This window comes from Oncorhynchus keta, chromosome 23 (assembly GCF_023373465.1).
Source record: "Oncorhynchus keta strain PuntledgeMale-10-30-2019 chromosome 23, Oket_V2, whole genome shotgun sequence".
Taxonomy (NCBI): domain Eukaryota; kingdom Metazoa; phylum Chordata; class Actinopteri; order Salmoniformes; family Salmonidae; genus Oncorhynchus; species Oncorhynchus keta.
Genome location: NC_068443.1, coordinates 38246400 through 38264701, shown reverse-complemented (window position 1 = coordinate 38264701; position 18302 = coordinate 38246400). Strand labels below are relative to the sequence as shown.

Genomic DNA, 18302 nt, shown 5'->3' with positions numbered 1-18302 from the left:
AGTTCTCCCACTTAAAAAGATGAGAGGCCTGTAATTTTCATCATAGGTACACTTCAACTATGACAGACAAAATGAGAAAATAAAATCCAGAAAATCACATTGTAGGATTTTTAATGAATTTATTTGCAAATTATGGTGGAAAATAAGTATTTGGTCACCTACATACAAGCAAGATTTCTGGCTCTCACAGACCTGTAACTTATTTAATAGGCTCCTCTGTCCTCCACTCGTTACCTGTATTAATGGCACCTGTTTGAACTTGTTATCAGTATAAAAGACACCTGTCCACAACCTCAAACAGTCACACTCCAAACTCTACTTTGGCCAAGACCAAAGAGCTGTCAAAGGACACCAGAAACAAAATTGTAGACCTGCACCAGGCTGGGAAGACTGAATCTGCAATAGGTAAGCAGCTTGGTTTGAAGAAATTAACTGTGGTAGCAATTATTAGGAAATGGAAGACAGACAAGACCACTGATAATCTTCCTCGATATGGGGCTCCACGCAAGATCTCACCCCGTGGGGTCAAAATGATCACAAAGAACGGCGAGCAAAAATCCCAGAACCACACGGGGGGGACGTAGTGAATGACCTGCAGAGAGCTGGGACCGAAGTAACAAAGCCTACCATCAGTAACACACTATGCCGCCAGGGACTCAAATCCTGCAGTGCCAGGCGTGTACTCCTGCTTAAGCCAGTACATGTACAAGCCAGTACATGTCCAGGCCCGTCTGTTTGCTAGAGAGCATTTGGATGATCCAGAAGAAGATTGGGAGAATGTCATATGGTCAGATGAAACGAAAATATAACTTTTTGGTAAAAACTCAACTCGTCATGTTGAGGACAAAGAATGCTGAGTTGCATCTAAAGAACACCATACCTACTGTGAAGCATGGGGGTGGAAACATCATGTTTTGGGGCTGTTTTTCTGCAAAGGGACCAGGACGACTGATCCGTGTAAAGGAAAGAATGAATGGGGCCATGTATCGTGAGATTTTGAGTGAAAACCTCCTTCCATCAGCAAGGGCATTGAAGATGAAACGTGGCTTGGTCTTTTTAGCATGACAATGATCCCAAACACACCGCCTGGGCAAAGAAGGAGTGGCTTCGTAAGAAGCATTTCAAGGTCCTGGAGTGGCCTAGCCAGCCAGAGATCTGCATGGAGGAATGGGCCAAAATACCAGCAACAGTGTGTGAAAACCTTGTGAAGACTTACAGAAAACGTTTGACCTCTGTCATTGCCAACAAAGGGTATATAACAAAGTATTGAGAAACTTTTGTTATTGACCAAATACTTATTTTCCACCATAATTTGCAAATAAATTCATTACAAATCCTACAATGTGATTTTCTGGATTTTTTTTTTTTTGTCTGTCATAGTTGAAGTGTACCTATGATGAAAATTACAGGCCTCATCTTTTTAAGTGGGAGAACTTGCACAATTGGTGACTGACTAAATACTTTTTTTGCCCTACTGTATGTGTATGTATGGACACATAGATGCTATATAGACACGTATAGATAAAAATTTAGAGGCCAAGGATATATTGCCGTTTGTGTGCAGCAAAGGACAGCACCAGCTCTGAATGCTAAAGGTCTGAAAGCTCTCTCCACGACCAAGCTCAGTCAGTCCTGCAGCTTGCTTGCTCCATGTAAATCCACTTATGAAATCAGGCCTCAGTCCAACGGCAGAGCTGTAGTTGTCATGTCAACGCTACGTGAGTTATTCTTAGCCTTTCCCTTTTTTCCGTATAAACAATTACATCCATTCATAATTTACAGAATGTTAAGGCTGCATACACACACAGCGCATTCAGAAAACATTCATACCCTTTGATTTACCCCACATTTTGTTGTTACAGCCTGATTTCAAAATGGATTAAAAGAAGAAAAAAATCACCCATCTACACACACTAACCCATAATGACAAAGTGAAAACATATTTTTTGAACGTTTTGCACGGAATACAGAAATAACTAATTGACAGAAGTATTCATACCCCTGAGTCAATACTTTGTAGAAGCACCTTTTGCAGCGTTTACAGCTGTGAGTGTTTCTGGGTAAGTCTAAGAGCTTTGCACAACTGGATTGTGCGACATTTGCACATTATATTATTTTTTTAACTCCTCAAGCTCTGTCAAATTGGTTGTTGATCATTGCCAGACAACCATTTTCAGCTCTTGCCATAGATTTTCAAGCAGATTCAAGTCAAAACTGTAACCCAGGCACATTCACTCTCTTCTTGGTAAGCAATTCCAGTGTAGATTTGACCTTGTGTTTTAGGTTATTGTCCTGCTGAAAGGTGAATTCACCTCCCAGTGTCAGGTGAAAAGCCGAACCAGGTTTTCTTCTAGGGTTTTGCCTGTGTTTAGCTCCATACAGTAAAAACAATGTATCCTGAAAAACTCCTCCAGTCCTTAACTATTACAAGCATACGCATAACATGATGCAGCCACCACCATGCCAACACTATGCTTGTCAGTATTACTTTAGTGCCTTGTTACAAACAGGTTGTATGTTTTGGATTTTTTTTTTTTCAGTACATGCGTCTTTATTTCCTCTCAATTTGGTTAGTAATTGTGGAGTAACCACAATGTTGATCCATCCTCAGCCATTAAACTCAAACTGGTTTAAATCACCATTGGCCTTATGGGGAAATCCTTGAGTTAGGAACAACGCCTGTATCTTTGTAGTGACTGGGTGTATTGATAAACCATCCATAATTGTAATTAATAACATCAACATGCTCAAAGGGATATTTACTGCTCGACTGAGGGACCTTACAGATAATTGTAAGTGCGTGGTACAGAGATTGAGGTAGTCATAGAAAAATCATGTTAAACACTATTATCGCACACACAGTGAGTCCATGTGACTTGTTAGGCACATTTGTACTCCTGAACCTATTTAGGCTTGCCATAACAAAGTTGTTGAATACTTATTGACTCAAGACATTTCAGCTTTTCATTTTTAATTAATTTGTAAACATTTTGAAAAAAATAATTCCACTTTGACATAATGGGGTATTGTGTGTAGGCCAGTGACAAAACAATTGCAATTTAATCTATTTTAAATTCAGGCTTTAACGCAACTAAATGTGGAAAAAAATCAAGGGGTGTGAATACTTTCTGAAGGCACTGTATACCAGATACTTTGGGAAACATGGAGTTAAAACAGTTGAGTTTGAGAGTTGAGTTATACATGTAATACTTACAGAAAGCTGAGACCCTCATCTCTCCAACAGCCACAACAGTAGTTGCTTTCAAAACTTTTTTAAAAACATTGTACAATCAGAACAAATAAATCTCCCTATTCTTCTCTCCCTTTACTCGGAGTGCAACGGAGAAGGGCAGACACAGTGATCAGCTTGAGTTTTCAGCTCCCACCTATACAACCAATAAAAATGTAACTTGGCAAGTCAAACGGTCACACTCAGGATCTCTATACAAGGTTTTTCAAACAATCCCTGCTCTGTTAAAATCAAAGGTTATGTTTTGATTCTCATCACTGGCAGGAATCCCATAAGCAGCGGATGCTTCTTCATTCTAAAACGAAAAGGATTAGCAACCTACACAAATATAACTTGGAGAAGGAATTACAACAAATTAGAAGAACACAAACTAATAATATTGAAATTGAATTTGGCTTTAACCAATTGAGGATTACACTTATCAAAACCGCTGTGTTTTGTGATCATGCTGAAATAGCTCTTCTCTACTTACCCAGCCAAACGATTACAACAAACACTTATCTATTTAATACAGTTTAAAAAAGGAGCCCTCCCTAAAAATTGGATGTTGTATTACAAGACCATAAGACTAGATCCCAAAACCTGAGCTTGAGCAGTTTCAAGAACATCTTATTTATGTACACTACCGTTCAAAAGCTTGTGGTGACTTAGAAATATCCTTGTTTTTGAACGAAAAGCACAATTTTTTGTCCATTAAAATAACATCAAATTGATCAGAAAAATACAGTGTAGACATTAATGTTGTAAATGACTATTGTAGCTGGAAACGGGGCTGACGAGTTTCAGAAGAAAGATATTTGTTTTGGCCATTTTGAGCCTGTAATCGAACCCACAAATGCTGATGCTCCAGATACTCAACTAGTCTAAAGAGGGCCAGTTGTATTGCTTCTTTAATCAGAAAAACAGTTTTCAGCAGTGCTTACATAATTGCAAAAGGGTTTCCTAATAATCAATTAACCTTTTAAAATGATAAACTTGGATTAGCTAACTCAATGTGCCATTGGAAGGAGTGATGGTTGCTGATATTGTGCCTCTGTACTCTTATGTAGATATTCCATAAGAAATCAGCCATTTCCAGCTACAATAGTCATTTACAAGATTGACATTGTCTACACTGTATTTCTGATCAATTTGATGTTATTTTGATGGACAGAAAATGTGCTTTCTTTCAAAAACAAGGACATTTCTAAGTGACCAACAACTTTTAAACAGTAGTGTGTCACATTTCACTAAAGTTACCAGCCACAGCAGGTGCTTTTATGAAATGTAAATGAATGCTATGGATCCCTTCCCTTCCCCCCCCTGCTTACAACAGGGACTCCTCGTCGCATTTCCGGGCTGCTGACGATGACATGTGTAGCCGAATCCGGGGGCGACATTGATTATTCATGCCAGGAGAGGCCCCCCTGCGCTGACATGTGCCACGCTCACTGGAGCCTATTAATTGGCATGAGAATGCGAGGAGATGAGAGGCTGTGAGTAATAGGAAGAGAGCAAGATACTGTAGAGGGAGGGGTGAATGTGCAAGTTAAGAGAACTATTGAGGGGGAGGAGTATTGAAACAAGGCAGTGATGGAGATGGTTGAGGGGGCTGAACCCCGAGAAATAGGATTGGGTTTTGTCTGTTGCCAGCACGAAGCTTAACAGGAACAATTCCACTCCTCCCGAGCAGGAACGAAAGATCCGTCATCCTCAAAACACTTAATCTCATTCTCCAACCGGGAAACTTCAGTTCCACATCCTCTGCTCGGTTTCAGAAAATGACTACATACTTCACGATGCACGAATACGGCTCCAAGGCCCCGAATGGTAGTGGCGAGAGGGGCCCCGGCAAGGTATCTTGTCAGCCACGGGTCAACCTGAACCTCCAGGAGTCCCTCGCTCACTTGCACCCCCTTCAAAGGCAGCACGCCATCGAGCTGCACCAGCAACAGCAGCAGCAAGAGCACATGCAGCAGCAACAATTGCAGCATCATCAAATGCAGCAACAACAAATACACCAGCAGAAACAAAAAATGCAGCAACAGCAACTACAGCAACAACAGCTACAGCATCAGCCTTACCGGCCACCTCAACATCCGCCAGCTCACTCGTCCCTGGCCACCTTTACCTCCTGCACACTCCCGGCATCATGCAAAGCCAGGAGCCGCTTCATCAACCTTCGAGACAGCGTCAAGAAGAGCCCCACCAAGAGCACAGCCAAAGTCATCGGAGGTATCGGTGGCACCCTCAGGCCCGACATGGGTCTCGGGTCCCGGGTCCCATGGGTTCCGTTCTCCTTTGAGAAGGTACGTCTTACCTCCTTTCCCAGCAGTGGTGGCTTTCTCCATTTTTATTTGATAAATGTGTCAAGGATATCTTGCACGATACGGTGTACTTTGAGAAGGTTTGTCTCCCTCAGAAGTGCTACTGTAAGTTTCCCAATTTGTACTTGACAAATGTTGTGTCAACGAGATCTTGCAAGTTATTGAGTCAGGTGTTCCCAGCTTTGCAAGGTATTTTGTATTTTTTTTGTAGAGCTGCATATCCTTGTTTCATAAAGGCAAATATTAATCTTTGAGGCTGCAAAAGGGAGAAAGACTTAATGTCTGCATGGGGTATCTATAAGCAGTATAGTTATCCAGTGCCCTAGGAATTGGGGCTACTGTACAAAGACATTATGTTAGGTTTGTCTGGGTCTGATCAGTGTGAAGTGGTTGTCTGTCCGTACTTGAATGTTCTTCTCGGCTGAGGATTGTCTTCTACCATGGCAAGGTCTAAATAGTGTTTTTGGCTCAATGATTCAGAATAATCAGTCAATAAATATGATAAAATTGCTAAATCTAGAACTATAGTTGTTATTTCACGGCTTGTCAATCTTATGCAATTGAAATCTAATCTCTGCTCTTTTGTACGTCGTATTATGGAGAGAGTTTTATTCATTTTGAGCAATTAAGCCCTATTGTTAAAGGATTTTGAAGCAGGAGTTCTGAAAGTAGTGCTTGCGGATCAATGTTGTCAATGTGGGCTAATTTTAGCACTTTCGCTCCAGCGCTGTTTTCCAATAGGGTCTTGCTGCGACAACGGCAGCAGCACAACAGCAATTAAGCCTCTATATCCAAATACTGCAGCACTTACCTCATACAGCCAACAGCAGGCTTCATGAGATGGATCTCTTACATAATTGAGGTGACAGGACTGAGTCCTTACTACTTCAGCTGCTGGCTCGCAATTTGATCTTTCACATGTATAGATGTCAATGGAAGATTTGTGGGAACATTTGAGTTTTCTCGAGTTAGTAAAGAACCATATGTGAATGGCTTGCAACTGATTGTGTGTGAATGAATCCTGCTTGTAATAAGGTATGGTCTATTAATGAATTTACTGCCTGGTAAAGGCCTGAAATATTTTTTATTTATTTAAAACAATTGTTGCTAAAAGTGCATTATCATAATTTAGAACATTTCAAAGTATTATTCCAACTTAATATTATGGAAATGTATTTAACTTGTTATGGCTGGGGGCAGTATTGAGTAGCTTAGATGAATAAAGTGCCCAGAGTAAACTGCCTGTTACTCAGGCCCAGAAGCTAATATATGCATATTATTGGTATACTCTGAAATTTCTAAAACTGTTTGAATGATGTCTGTGAGTATAACAGAACTCATATAGCAGGCAAAAACCTGAGAAACAACCCAACCAGGAAGTGGGAAATCTGAGGTTTGTAGTTTTTCAACTCTTCGCCTGTCGTATATACAGTGTCTATGGGGTCAAATTGCACTTCCTGAGGCTTCCACTAGATGTCAACAGTCATTAGAACCTTGTTTGATGCTTCTACTGTGAAGGAGGGAGGAATGAGAGGGGATTGAGTCAGTGGTCTGGCAGAGGCATGAGCTGGCCACACGCGTTCACGTGAGAGTTAGCTTGAGTTCCATTGCAGTTCTGAAGACAAAGGAATTCTCCGGTTGGAGCATTATTGAAGATTTATGATAAACATCCTAAAGATTGATTCTATACATTGTTTGACATGTTTCTACGAACTGTAATATAACTTTTTTGACTTTTCGTCTGAACTAAGCGATCGCGCATTGAGCATTTGGATTACTGGGCTAAACGGGTGAACAAAAAGGAGCTATTTGGACATAAATTATGTACTTTCTCGAACAAATCAAAACATTATTGTGGAACTGGGATTCCTGGGAGTGCATTCTTATGAAGATCATCAAAGGTAAGTGCATATTTATGTTATTTCTGACTTCTGTTGACTCCACAACATGGCGGGTATCTGTATGGCTTGATTTGTTGTCTGAGCGCTGTACTCAGATTATTGCATTGTTTGCTTTTTCGGTAAAGCTTTTTGGAAATCTGACAGCGGTTCCATTAAGGAGAAGTGTATCTATAATTCCATGCATAATAGTTGTATCTTTTATCAATGTTTATTATGAGTATATCTGTAAATTCATGTGGCTCTCTGCATAATCAATGGATGTTTTGAAACTACTGAACGTAACGAGCCAATGTAAACTCAGATTTTTGTATATGAACTTTATCGAACAAAACATACATGTATTGTGTGACATGAAATCCTATGAGTGTCACCTGATGAATATCATCGAAGGTTAATGGTTCATTTTATCTCTATTTCTGCTTTTTGTGACTCCTCTCTTTGGCTGGAAAAATGGCTGTTTTTCTGTGACTCGGTGCAGACCTAACATAATCGTTTGGTGTGCTTTCGTCGTAAAGCCTTTTTGAAATCGGACACTGTGGTGGGATTAACAACAAGTTTGTCTTTAAAATGTTGTGAAATGCTTCTATGTTTGAGGTTATGAGATTTCTGTTTTGAATTTGGGGCCCTGCACTTTCACTGGCTGTTATATCGATCCCTTTAGCTGGAATCAAGCCTTTAAAACACATGAAAATCACCTTTTCAACTCGCCCAACATGCCTGCAAAGTATCTAATAAGTTACCTGTGAACTTGGTCCAAACATTTCAAACAACGTTCCTAATCCAAATTTATCTATCCTAAAACGTAAATAATCGATAAAATTTAAGACTGGAAATGCTGTGCTCAATACCGGACGAAAACAAAAGTGAAGTACGTTCCAGGTCGCGCACATCAAAACATTAGTGCACCTGGAGTGACACATGGAAATAACAGGGCTACTTCATTTCTCAAAGGAAAAACATAAACCAATTTCTAAAGACTGTTGACATCTAGTGGAAGCCATAGGAACTGAAAGCATATTTCTATTAAAAAGAGATTGCCATAGAAAACTAATGGAAAACAGATTGAGCTAAAAAAAAATGGCCCTGGATGGATTGTGCTCTGGGTTTCTCCTGACAAATCAGTTCTGTTATACTCACAGACATTATTCAAACAGTTTTAGAAACTTCAGTGTTTTCTATCCAAATCTACTGATAACTGCATATCCTAGCTTCTGGGCCTGAGTAGCAGGCAGTTTACTTTGGGCACGCTTTTCATCCAGGTGTGACAATACTGCCCCCAAGGAGGACACTGTTTGGCCTTTCACTGACATGGATAACGGGGCATCTGTGTGTATTGATTACTGCATTGTTGGCTTTGGAGCTCGTAAGAAAGACATTTCACTGTACTTGTGCATGTGACATTAAAACTTGAAAATGAAACTTGGATGCGTTCACTGCAGGGGAACTACTACATAACGTGACAGGATTTCTCCTGTTGAGACACACATTGTGTATGCTAGTTCAACTCCACAATACTTTTAATCATATGCTCTGTGCCCCGCTTGGGAGGAATGCTACAGCTTCTGTAAGAATCACAATCAAATCAGGCAACATCACAATATAATTTGGCATCATTTATATTTCAGCATGCACTGTACTATGCCTGTGGAGTTCTTTAACCCCTAAAAGCACCCCTCACAAAGTGAGAGAGGGGTTAATATGGCATCTTGCTACATTTGGAGATTGACATTTCTATATTTTTCAATAAGCATGAAATGGGCATCTGTTGAGGCCAACCCCCCACTGTGCCTCATTGTCCCATTGGGATTTGGAGATTGTGTACATACACACACACCTCCGTCCTTTCATCCTCCCTCCCACATCCACATTCCCTTGGGCTGCATCCCAAATGACACCCAATTCCCTTTTTAGTTCACTTCTTTTAAACCGAACCCTGATTAAAAGTATTGCACTCTGTAGGGAATATGGTGCCATTAGGGAAGCAGCCTATGGTATTCGTCTGTGTTGCACTGTTTTTCTGACCTCTGACCCATCCCCTGCTATTGTTTAGCAGACAGATGCCGCCCCGCCTTCCTCTCCCATAATCCCCGTGATCCCCATCCCAGCTGAGACCGCTCCTGTCATCCTTCCTCCGACGTCACAGGTTTTTTTCTCACTTTTTTTTGTCTTCCACAAGCACCCGTCATTTATTTTTCTGTAGTTGGTCATTTTGTGTTGTATATGTTTTTCTTAATCCCTGCCATTCCATTGTTTGCTTTGATGGAGTTAGGAGATTACAGTGAGAACAAGTGAGCGAGCGAGAGATGGATTGTTCCACACTTTCCCCTTTTGACTCTAAACAACCCATGTTCGTGCCAGCCGGGGGTGCCTGGAGGACTTAATTTGATTTATTTGGCCTTTATGCTTCAGCATTGCATATTCCGCAGTGTAAAATGCAATGTACGTATGCTCCTCTGCCCTAGTAATCTCTGATGAAAGCCAGTCGCTATCCTTTTTTACTCATTTTTTTTCTGTAGCAACATGAGGAGAGTAAGTGACTGATGCCTCCTCTTTCTATATGGTGGATATGGACGTTACATTTTATTTTATTGTACATTTGTATGTGAATTTACATTGTATCCCCAAGTGTAATTGAAATGGCAGATTTTTGGGAATGCTTTGGGAAATGTCTCGGGACATTCAATCCTGAGGTCCTAAGGTCTTTTTTCCCCCTCTTTTTAGGCGAACCCTCCCCCTGTCGTGGTTAATACAGACAGTTTGGACACGCCTCCATATGTAAGTTTAACCCTTTTTAATGAAATACATAATTATATTATTTTGTGATGTCAGTCTTCACCACCATGTCTGGGTTGTCTGTTGGATACTTCTAATAATGGTGGTGATGTAGTTAACTATCATTCAAAATCCCCAAAAAGGTCTGTTTTGATACTCTTCCCTGAGGTTACAGTGAGCAAAACAATAAGGATTTTGATTAAATAAGGTGTTGAAATTTGACACGAGGCATAATCACATGCTTTTAAGAGTTAATTAGTTTTTTGTGTTACTGTATCATGCAATAATGCTAATATAATTTTGTTGTAATCTAAAATTGAATGCTGTTTGAAATTATGTTTTGTGTGTGTGTCAATATGTGTACACACGTACAAGTATATACACTGAGTATACCAAACATTAGGAACACCTTCCTAATATTGAGTTGCACATATACACAATCTATGTCTCAGTTGTCTCAAGGCTTAAAAATCATTCTTTAACCTGTCTCCTCCCCTTAATATCTACTGATTGAAGTGGATTTAACAAGTGACATCAATAAGGGATCATAGCTTTTACCTGGATTCTCCTGGTCAGTCAATGTCATGGAAATAGCCTACACACACACACATACTCCTGTGTGTATGCGCGTGTTTGTCGGTACTGTCCGTGTGTGTTGACGGCAATCAAATCTGCTCACAACGCAATTGCACTATGACAGCACCGGGGCACACATCCCCCTCCTGACCACAACTCACCAGTTCATTTTGATTGTTCATCTCCCAAGTCTGAGCAGAGGTCAGAGGTTAAGGCTCTCCATTAATCGGGCCACTCAAGATGGTGGTGATTTCATCACTTTCCAAACATGCAGTGTTTTCATTTCGGGGAGAAACAAAAGCATCAAACTGTGAAAGTAGAAAATAAAAAAAACATACAGTAGCCACCTGGCATACCACCTTGTTGCCCTTCTAACTGGGTTGTGATTAGTAGGGCACACCATAGAAAAACGTTTTGAAATGGAAAATAAAAAAATCTGTGTTTCTTATTGGATAGGTCCAGATAGTCCTTCCCTGTTTGTCCCTTATCTTCCCTTTGGAGACAAATGAACACTACTAAGTTCAATCTGGCCTCCATCAGAGTTATGGAATGGAGCTACTGTATGTAGGTCTTTAATAACACGTTTAGCTCAAATTTAGATAATCAAAAAATGTTTTATTTTGTGAATTTACTCTTTTTACAATGAAGCTAACTTTGGGCTGTAATTTCCTGCACCACAATTGAAAGAAGCATGGTGAACTGTGTGTTGATATTTAATCTCATTCATATCAGCTAATAGTACAGTATCACAAAAAGTCACAAAATATCCCAATTTTTCCATTTAAATTTTGAGAAAGAGAACCATGAGCCTAGACTAAAGCAGCTCTTGTTCCTCAGTACTCCTGGGAAGAAAGCTGGTTGCGGTCCATTGTGTTAGCATCCCAGGCCCTGACATAATTAAAAAGTAATTTTGGATTGACCTATGTAGACGGTTTCAAATACATGCAACTTAAAAGTTACATATCACGAAATGTTGATTATACATTTTTTCTTTAAACAAAGCAACCTTCATGGAATCTTATTTGAGTCTGAAAAGGGTGTTCATATGATAGGGAAGATATACAAAACCTTGCAGAGTATATCCAACTGACAAAAAATATAAACTATTGGAACCAAGACTTAAAAGGAACTAATGTTGCCATAAAATCGAGGGGAAGTTGGAGCATAACTAACAAAATTAGTCTGAAAATGTACGCTTAATCCAGTATAAACGAATGTATAGAATTTATTATACAAGAGACATAATTCACAAATTCTACAGCACAATGGCAGAATCATGTCAAGTTTAGAATGACTCAATAATCCATGCTTTCTGGGAATGCTATGAAGTCCGGTAGTTGTGGGTCGGAGCTAGAAAGTTGGGTGTCAGAAGTATTACAATGTAAACTTTTAATCCATCTGTCTGCATATTTCAAGACATGGCATATGGCGGTGTAGTGAGATACCCAATGGGCTTGATGATTCTCTTCTCATCATTCATCTTGACAAAAATGTAATAACTTGGAAATCATTAACACAATCTAAAAATCTAAGGATTTATTATTGAAATAGCATGGGTGATCATGGAAAGATAAATTGTGAGGTGTGAGCATGTAGGTCTGGGCAGATGGGATGTTTGAGTCTAAGTTGTTGTTTGTTTGTATAAGTTTGTATATATCTAAAAATACAAATAAAATAAACATATATACTGAACAAAAATATAAACGCAACATGCAACAATTTCAAAGATTTTACTGAGTTACAGTTCATTTAAGGAAATCAGTCAATTGAAATACATTCATTAGGCCCTAATCTATGGATTGCATGACTGGGAATACAGATATGCAAAGGGATCAGAAAACCAGTTAGTATCTGGTGTGACCACCATTGGCAGGAACTGGAACACGCTGTTATACACGTTGATCCAAGGCATCCCAAACATGCTCAATGGGTGACATGTCTGGTGAGTATGCAGGCCATGGAATAAGTTGGACATTTACAGATTCCAGGAATTGTGTACAGATCCTTGTAACATGGGGCTGTGCATAATCATTCTGAAACATGAGTTAATGGCGGAGGATGAATGGCAGAATGGGCCTCAGGATCTCGTCACGGTATATCTGGGCATTCAAATTGCCTCCAATAAAATGCTATTTTGTTAGTTGTCCGTATCTTGTGCCTAACCTTACCATAATTCCACCACCACCATCGGGTAATCTGTTCACAATGTTGACATCAGCAAGTTTCTCATCCACACAACACCATACACGTGGTCTGCGGTTGTGAGGCCAGTTGGAAATGCTGTCAAATTCTCTAAAACGATGTTTGAGGCAGCTTGTGCTAGAGGAATGAACATTCAATTGTCTGGCAACAGCTCTGGTGGGCATTCCTGCAGTCATCATGCCAATTGCATGCTCCCTCAAAACTTTACGTCTGTGACACTGTGTTGACAAAACTGCACATTATAGTGGCCTTTTATTGTCCCCAGCACAAGGTGCACCTGTGTAATGATCAATCCATTTAATCAGCTTCTTGATATGCCACACTTGTCAGGTGTATGGATTATTTCTTGGCAAAGGAGAAATGTTCACTAACAGGAATGTAAACAAAAGTGTGCACAAAATTGGAGAGAAAATAAGCTTTTTGTGCTTATGGAACATTTCTGGGGTCTTTAATTTCATAAAATCTGTTGCGTTTATTTTTGTGTAGTTTTATAAAAATAAAAAAAATAGAATGCATCGTCGACTCACCGAACTCAGGCAGGTCTCTATGCACAGTAACATTAGAGTGCGAAGTGGCAGTGTTCAAAGCCGTTGGCACCCTATTTAGTGCAGTACTCCTGGTCAAAGGTAGTGCACTATACAGGGAATAGGGTGCCATTTGGGACGCAAGGTTGGCAATTCCAGGACAAACACAGTGACTTCAATTATTTATATACACATTAGCTCAGACGTGCAGTTTTTCCCCTTATGTTCAGTATTTAGCACAATCCACATTAATGTTTCAGTAGTTTGAAACAAGCACCTAGACTGTCCTGCCAACCTGTTATGTCACCTCATGAATTAAAATGTGTGATTGTGTTCAGATTTTAAAAACACAGACTAAAAAGCTCAAGAGCGCAAATTAACTGCAGAATGGGGCCTTCTATCTTATACTTTTCCGCCCCTAAAACCTCTTACTAGACTTTCTATTATGATATTGAACTGTAACGTTAGAGTCTAGACCAGTGGTTCCCAAACTTTTTATAGTCCCGTACCCCTTAAAACATTCAACCTCCAGCTGCGTAACCCCTGTAGCACCAGGGTCAGCTCACACTCAAATATTGTTTTTTGCCATCATTGAAAGCCTGCCACACACACATTGTACGATACATTGATTAAACAAATAATGGGTGTGAGATTTTGTCACAAACCGGCTCGTTGGAAGTGACAAAGAGCTCTTATAGGACCATGGCACAAATAATAATAATCAATAATTTTGCTCTTTATTTAGCCATCTTACATATACAACCTTATTTGTTCATCGAAAATGGTGAATAACTCAACACAGGTTAATGAGAAGGGTGTGCTTGAAAGGATGTAATAACTGCAATGTTGGGTTGTATTGGAGAGAGTCTGTCTTAAATCATTTTCCACACACAGCCTGTATTTAGTTTTCTTGCTAGTGAGGGCAGAGAATCCACTCTCACATAGGTACGTGGTTACAAAGGGCATCAGTCTCTTAACAGCTCAATTTGCCAAGGCAGGATACTCTGAGCGCAGCCCAATCCAGACATCTGGCAGTAGCTCCTGAATAGATTCAATTTTCACAGAACCGCTTGTTGCAATTTTGAGGCTCTCTTGTTCAGATATCAGTAAGTGGACTGGAGGCAGGGAATGAAAGGGATAACAAATCCAGCTGTTTGTGTTCGCCGTTTCGGGAAAGTACCTGCGTAATTTCAAACCCAACTCACTCAGGTGCTTCGCTATATCACATTTGACATTGTCCGTAAGCTTGTTCATTTTCACACAAAAAAAATTATACGATGATGGAAAGACTTGTGTGTTGTCCTTGTTAATGCAGACAGAGAAGAGCTCCAACTTCTTAATCATAGCCTAAATTTTGTTCCGCACATTGAATATAGTTCGGAGAGTCCCTGTAATCCTAGTTTCAGATCATTCCGGCAAGAAAGAACATCACCAAGATAGGCCAGTCGTGTGAGAAACTCGTCATCATGCAAGCAGTCAGACAAGTGAAAATTATGGTCAGTGAAGAACATTTTAAGCTCATCTCTCAATTTAAAAAAATGTGTAAATACTTTGCCCCTTGATGACCTGCACACTTCTGTATGTTGTAAAAGCATTACATAGTTGCAGCCCATATCATTTCATAATGCAGAAAATACACATGAGTTCAGGGGCCTTGCTTTAACAAAGTTAACCATTTTCACTGTAGTGCCCAAAACGTCTTTCAAGCTTTCAGGCATTCCCTTGGCAGCAAGAGCCTCTCGATTAGTGCTGTAGTGTACCCAAGTAGCGTCGGGAGCACTACTCCACTATATCTCCCTGTCATGGGATACCAACACATCTTGACCACCAATGTTCATTTGATGTCACAAAGCTGTCCAGTACTTAAAACATATTGCCTCCTGTTGTCCTGGTTTCCAGTGGTTTGCAGAAGAGGATGTCTTCCTTAATTGACCCCCCATAAACGTAACAGACATATGCTGTGCCAGGCCCGCCACGTCTGTTGATTTATCCAGATGTAAACGCATAGATTTCACTGGCTTGTATGTGAAGCAGTAATTGTTTCAAAACATCTCCTGCCATGTCACTGATGCGTTGTGAAACAGTGTTGTTTGATGAAGGCATTGTCTGTATATATATTTTTTGCCTATTCGCCCAGCATTGTCCCAGCCATGTCTGCGGCAGCAAGAAGAATTAAGTCCTCCACAATAGTATGGGGCTTGCCTGTCCTAGCAACTCGGTAGCTCACGCTTCTAGCCCCTTCTTATTAATGATATCTGTTGCTTTTATACATGTCTTAATACTTGAACATCGTCTTAATTCTCGCTCAAAAAAACACCTGTGGCTTATTTTTCAAATTGGCATGTTTTGTTTCTAAATGTCTGCGCAAGAGTGAAGGTTTCATCAAGTTGTGAGATAGTACTTTTGCGCATATAACACACCGTGGATAAGGAAAGGCACTACTCCCAATATAAGTGAACCCCAAATCAATGTAGTTCTCATCATATTTGAGCCTCTTCGATGGTCAACGTCCCTGTCTGTTCGGTGCTTTCCCGGGTAAGGGGGAAGTAGCTCTTCGGCTGCATCAGATTCACAACTGTCATTGTCCATGATAGGTGGGCTAACAACAAATGTAGAAATACTGATGCTAGCATTGGATGTGCTCGTGGAAGCAGAACAACTTGTGTCGTCGACAGGTGCAGGTGTAGTACTGCTGGTAGTAGCAGTACTACCAGTAGAGCTGGTATGTGTCTCTATGGATGCGGGCCTTACTTTTTTAACCATTAATCAATTTTCAAATAAATGGAATGAGCAGTAGCTACGTTTGGCTACATAGTTGAATTCCCGCGAGAGAGTAATGGTTAATGTAAAGATTCTTAGGTCTTCCAGAAATCTGTTTTGGAATATTCCTGATTTCCTACCTATTCACTCCTGATTCTGGGGAAAGTTACTGGAATATTGCCACCCTAATAAATCACTTTTTGCACTGTCTTCTTGATTTTTCGTAAATCTTAATTATAGGGTCTCTATGGGACATACTAGCAAGTCTAACGAAAGCTTACCCTTTGACGAACCCAAAGTCAGTTAAGGAAATGCTGTTGCTCGAGGTACTTTGCTGGATGGAATCCTATTTTTCCGCAATAACAGTGGGCAACCGTCTGTGGCTCTTCATGTGAATAAAGTACTTCACATAGGTCCATATATATGTGTAAAATGGCATAAATAGCTACTAATATGCACACTTATTATACACGGATGAATACTGTATCTGTAATATCTAATTATGTATGTTACTAGATGCACAGTGTGTGTGTGTGTGTGTGTGTGTGTGTGTGTGTGTGTGTGTGTGTGTGTGTGTGTGTGTGTGTGTGTGTGTGTGTGTGTGTGTGTGTGTGTGTGTGTGTGTGTGTGTGTGTGTGTGTGTGTGTGTGTGTGTGTGTGTGTGTGTGAAGCTCAGGGGGGATAGCTTGAACAGTGGGAGTGGACAGGAAATGGCTTTGGAAATACTATTGACACTGTTGTCCATTTGGTTGAATGGAAATTATTCTGCCTAAACATGATATTTAGCTACGTAGTTCCACAGACTCCAGAAGCCATTCTTTATCAGTTCCAAAGACTGTACTAGGGACTGTAATTTCAACTTCAGATGCCTTTTTTACATGTATTTTCCCCTTCAGCATATCAGTTACGTCAATTTAAACTTAACCACATTCGTTCTAGCTGTTTGTGACTTAGGGGTACACTTAGAGTACAGTTTGGTGACAAGCTCAGTTAAGACCTTACCGATACAGTTATGTGCCTCGCCAAGGGCACAACACACAGTATTCCCCACACGTTTACCCCTATCAATGTATCCCGCCTGTTTACCTGTCCACTCATCTGACTGGGTAGCAGGAGTCAATACAGCCAGTTGTGGTCTTGGTGTTTTGAGATGGTGTAGGGTGAAATTGTACAATAGATGCTGGTCTTTGGTCAGGTTTGCATTTTCTCCCAAAATATGGTTAGGATTGGGGGTGAGGAAGCTGATCCTAGATCTGTACCTAGCGGAAACTTCACCCTGGACCGTTTGAGATGGACTTATACATGGCGGTCGGGCTGTGCAGGTCGCGCAGCAGACTACTATAGCATTCTGAAATACTTAAACATCTGGTGCAATTTGTAAGTCGCTCTGGATAAGAGCGTCTGCTAAATGACTTAAATGTAAATGTAAATGTGCACTGTGCAGCCTGACTGGACTAAAGCACAGGTGAGGTAACATCAAATGTTGCAGATATTTTGGTGGTCTGCCTTTTGAAAATTCTGTGTTTCCAGAGCTCGAGTGCATCTCTTTTGTCACTTTTTTTTTTTTTACATTCCCCTTCAACATACAGTACCTTTTATGAGGACATAAAATTTTTGCCCTTGAAGACACAAACAGGTTCCAAAAGGGCTCAGTTTGGTAGAGGAAATGTCTTGTTCTGAAAGATGTGAAACCTTCATTGCTCTGCATTGACTCACTAGGAGTCAGTGTTAGTTACTAGTAGTCACTTGTTACAAGTAGTCACTAGTTGCTAACAAACTTCAGCAGCTAAAATGTGTCATTCCCTCTCCCCCTTCCAGGTAAACGGAACAGAAGCGGATTATGAATATGAGGAGATCACGCTCGAACGGGTAAGGGGACTGTCTCTTTCTTTAAAAAAATGTTTTAATTCACAACTGTTGCTTCCTAAATGGCCTTATGGGCCCTGGTCAAAAGTAATGCACTATATAGGGAATAGGGTGCCATTTGGGAATCACACACATTCTTTGCACA

The 18302-nt window shown here is 40.3% G+C and overlaps 1 protein-coding gene across 27 annotated transcripts in view; it reads left to right on the top strand.

Moving 5' to 3' along the window:
• The window catches only part of dlg1b (discs large MAGUK scaffold protein 1b), a 234999-nt gene that overhangs the window by 114391 nt on the left and 102306 nt on the right, over positions 1–18302 (top strand). For 14 of the 27 annotated variants that reach the window (XM_052477160.1, XM_052477168.1, XM_035800367.2 and 11 more), the window contains 3 exons: positions 9508–9600; positions 10179–10232; positions 18110–18160. In XM_052477160.1, the coding sequence (XP_052333120.1) occupies positions 9508–9600; positions 10179–10232; positions 18110–18160 (198 nt within the window). Of the gene's footprint in view, positions 1–4743; positions 5539–9507; positions 9601–10178; positions 10233–18109; positions 18161–18302 lie in introns of those variants that run through there. The other 13 variants (XM_052477180.1, XM_052477184.1, XM_052477176.1 and 10 more) reach the window with 3 other exon arrangements.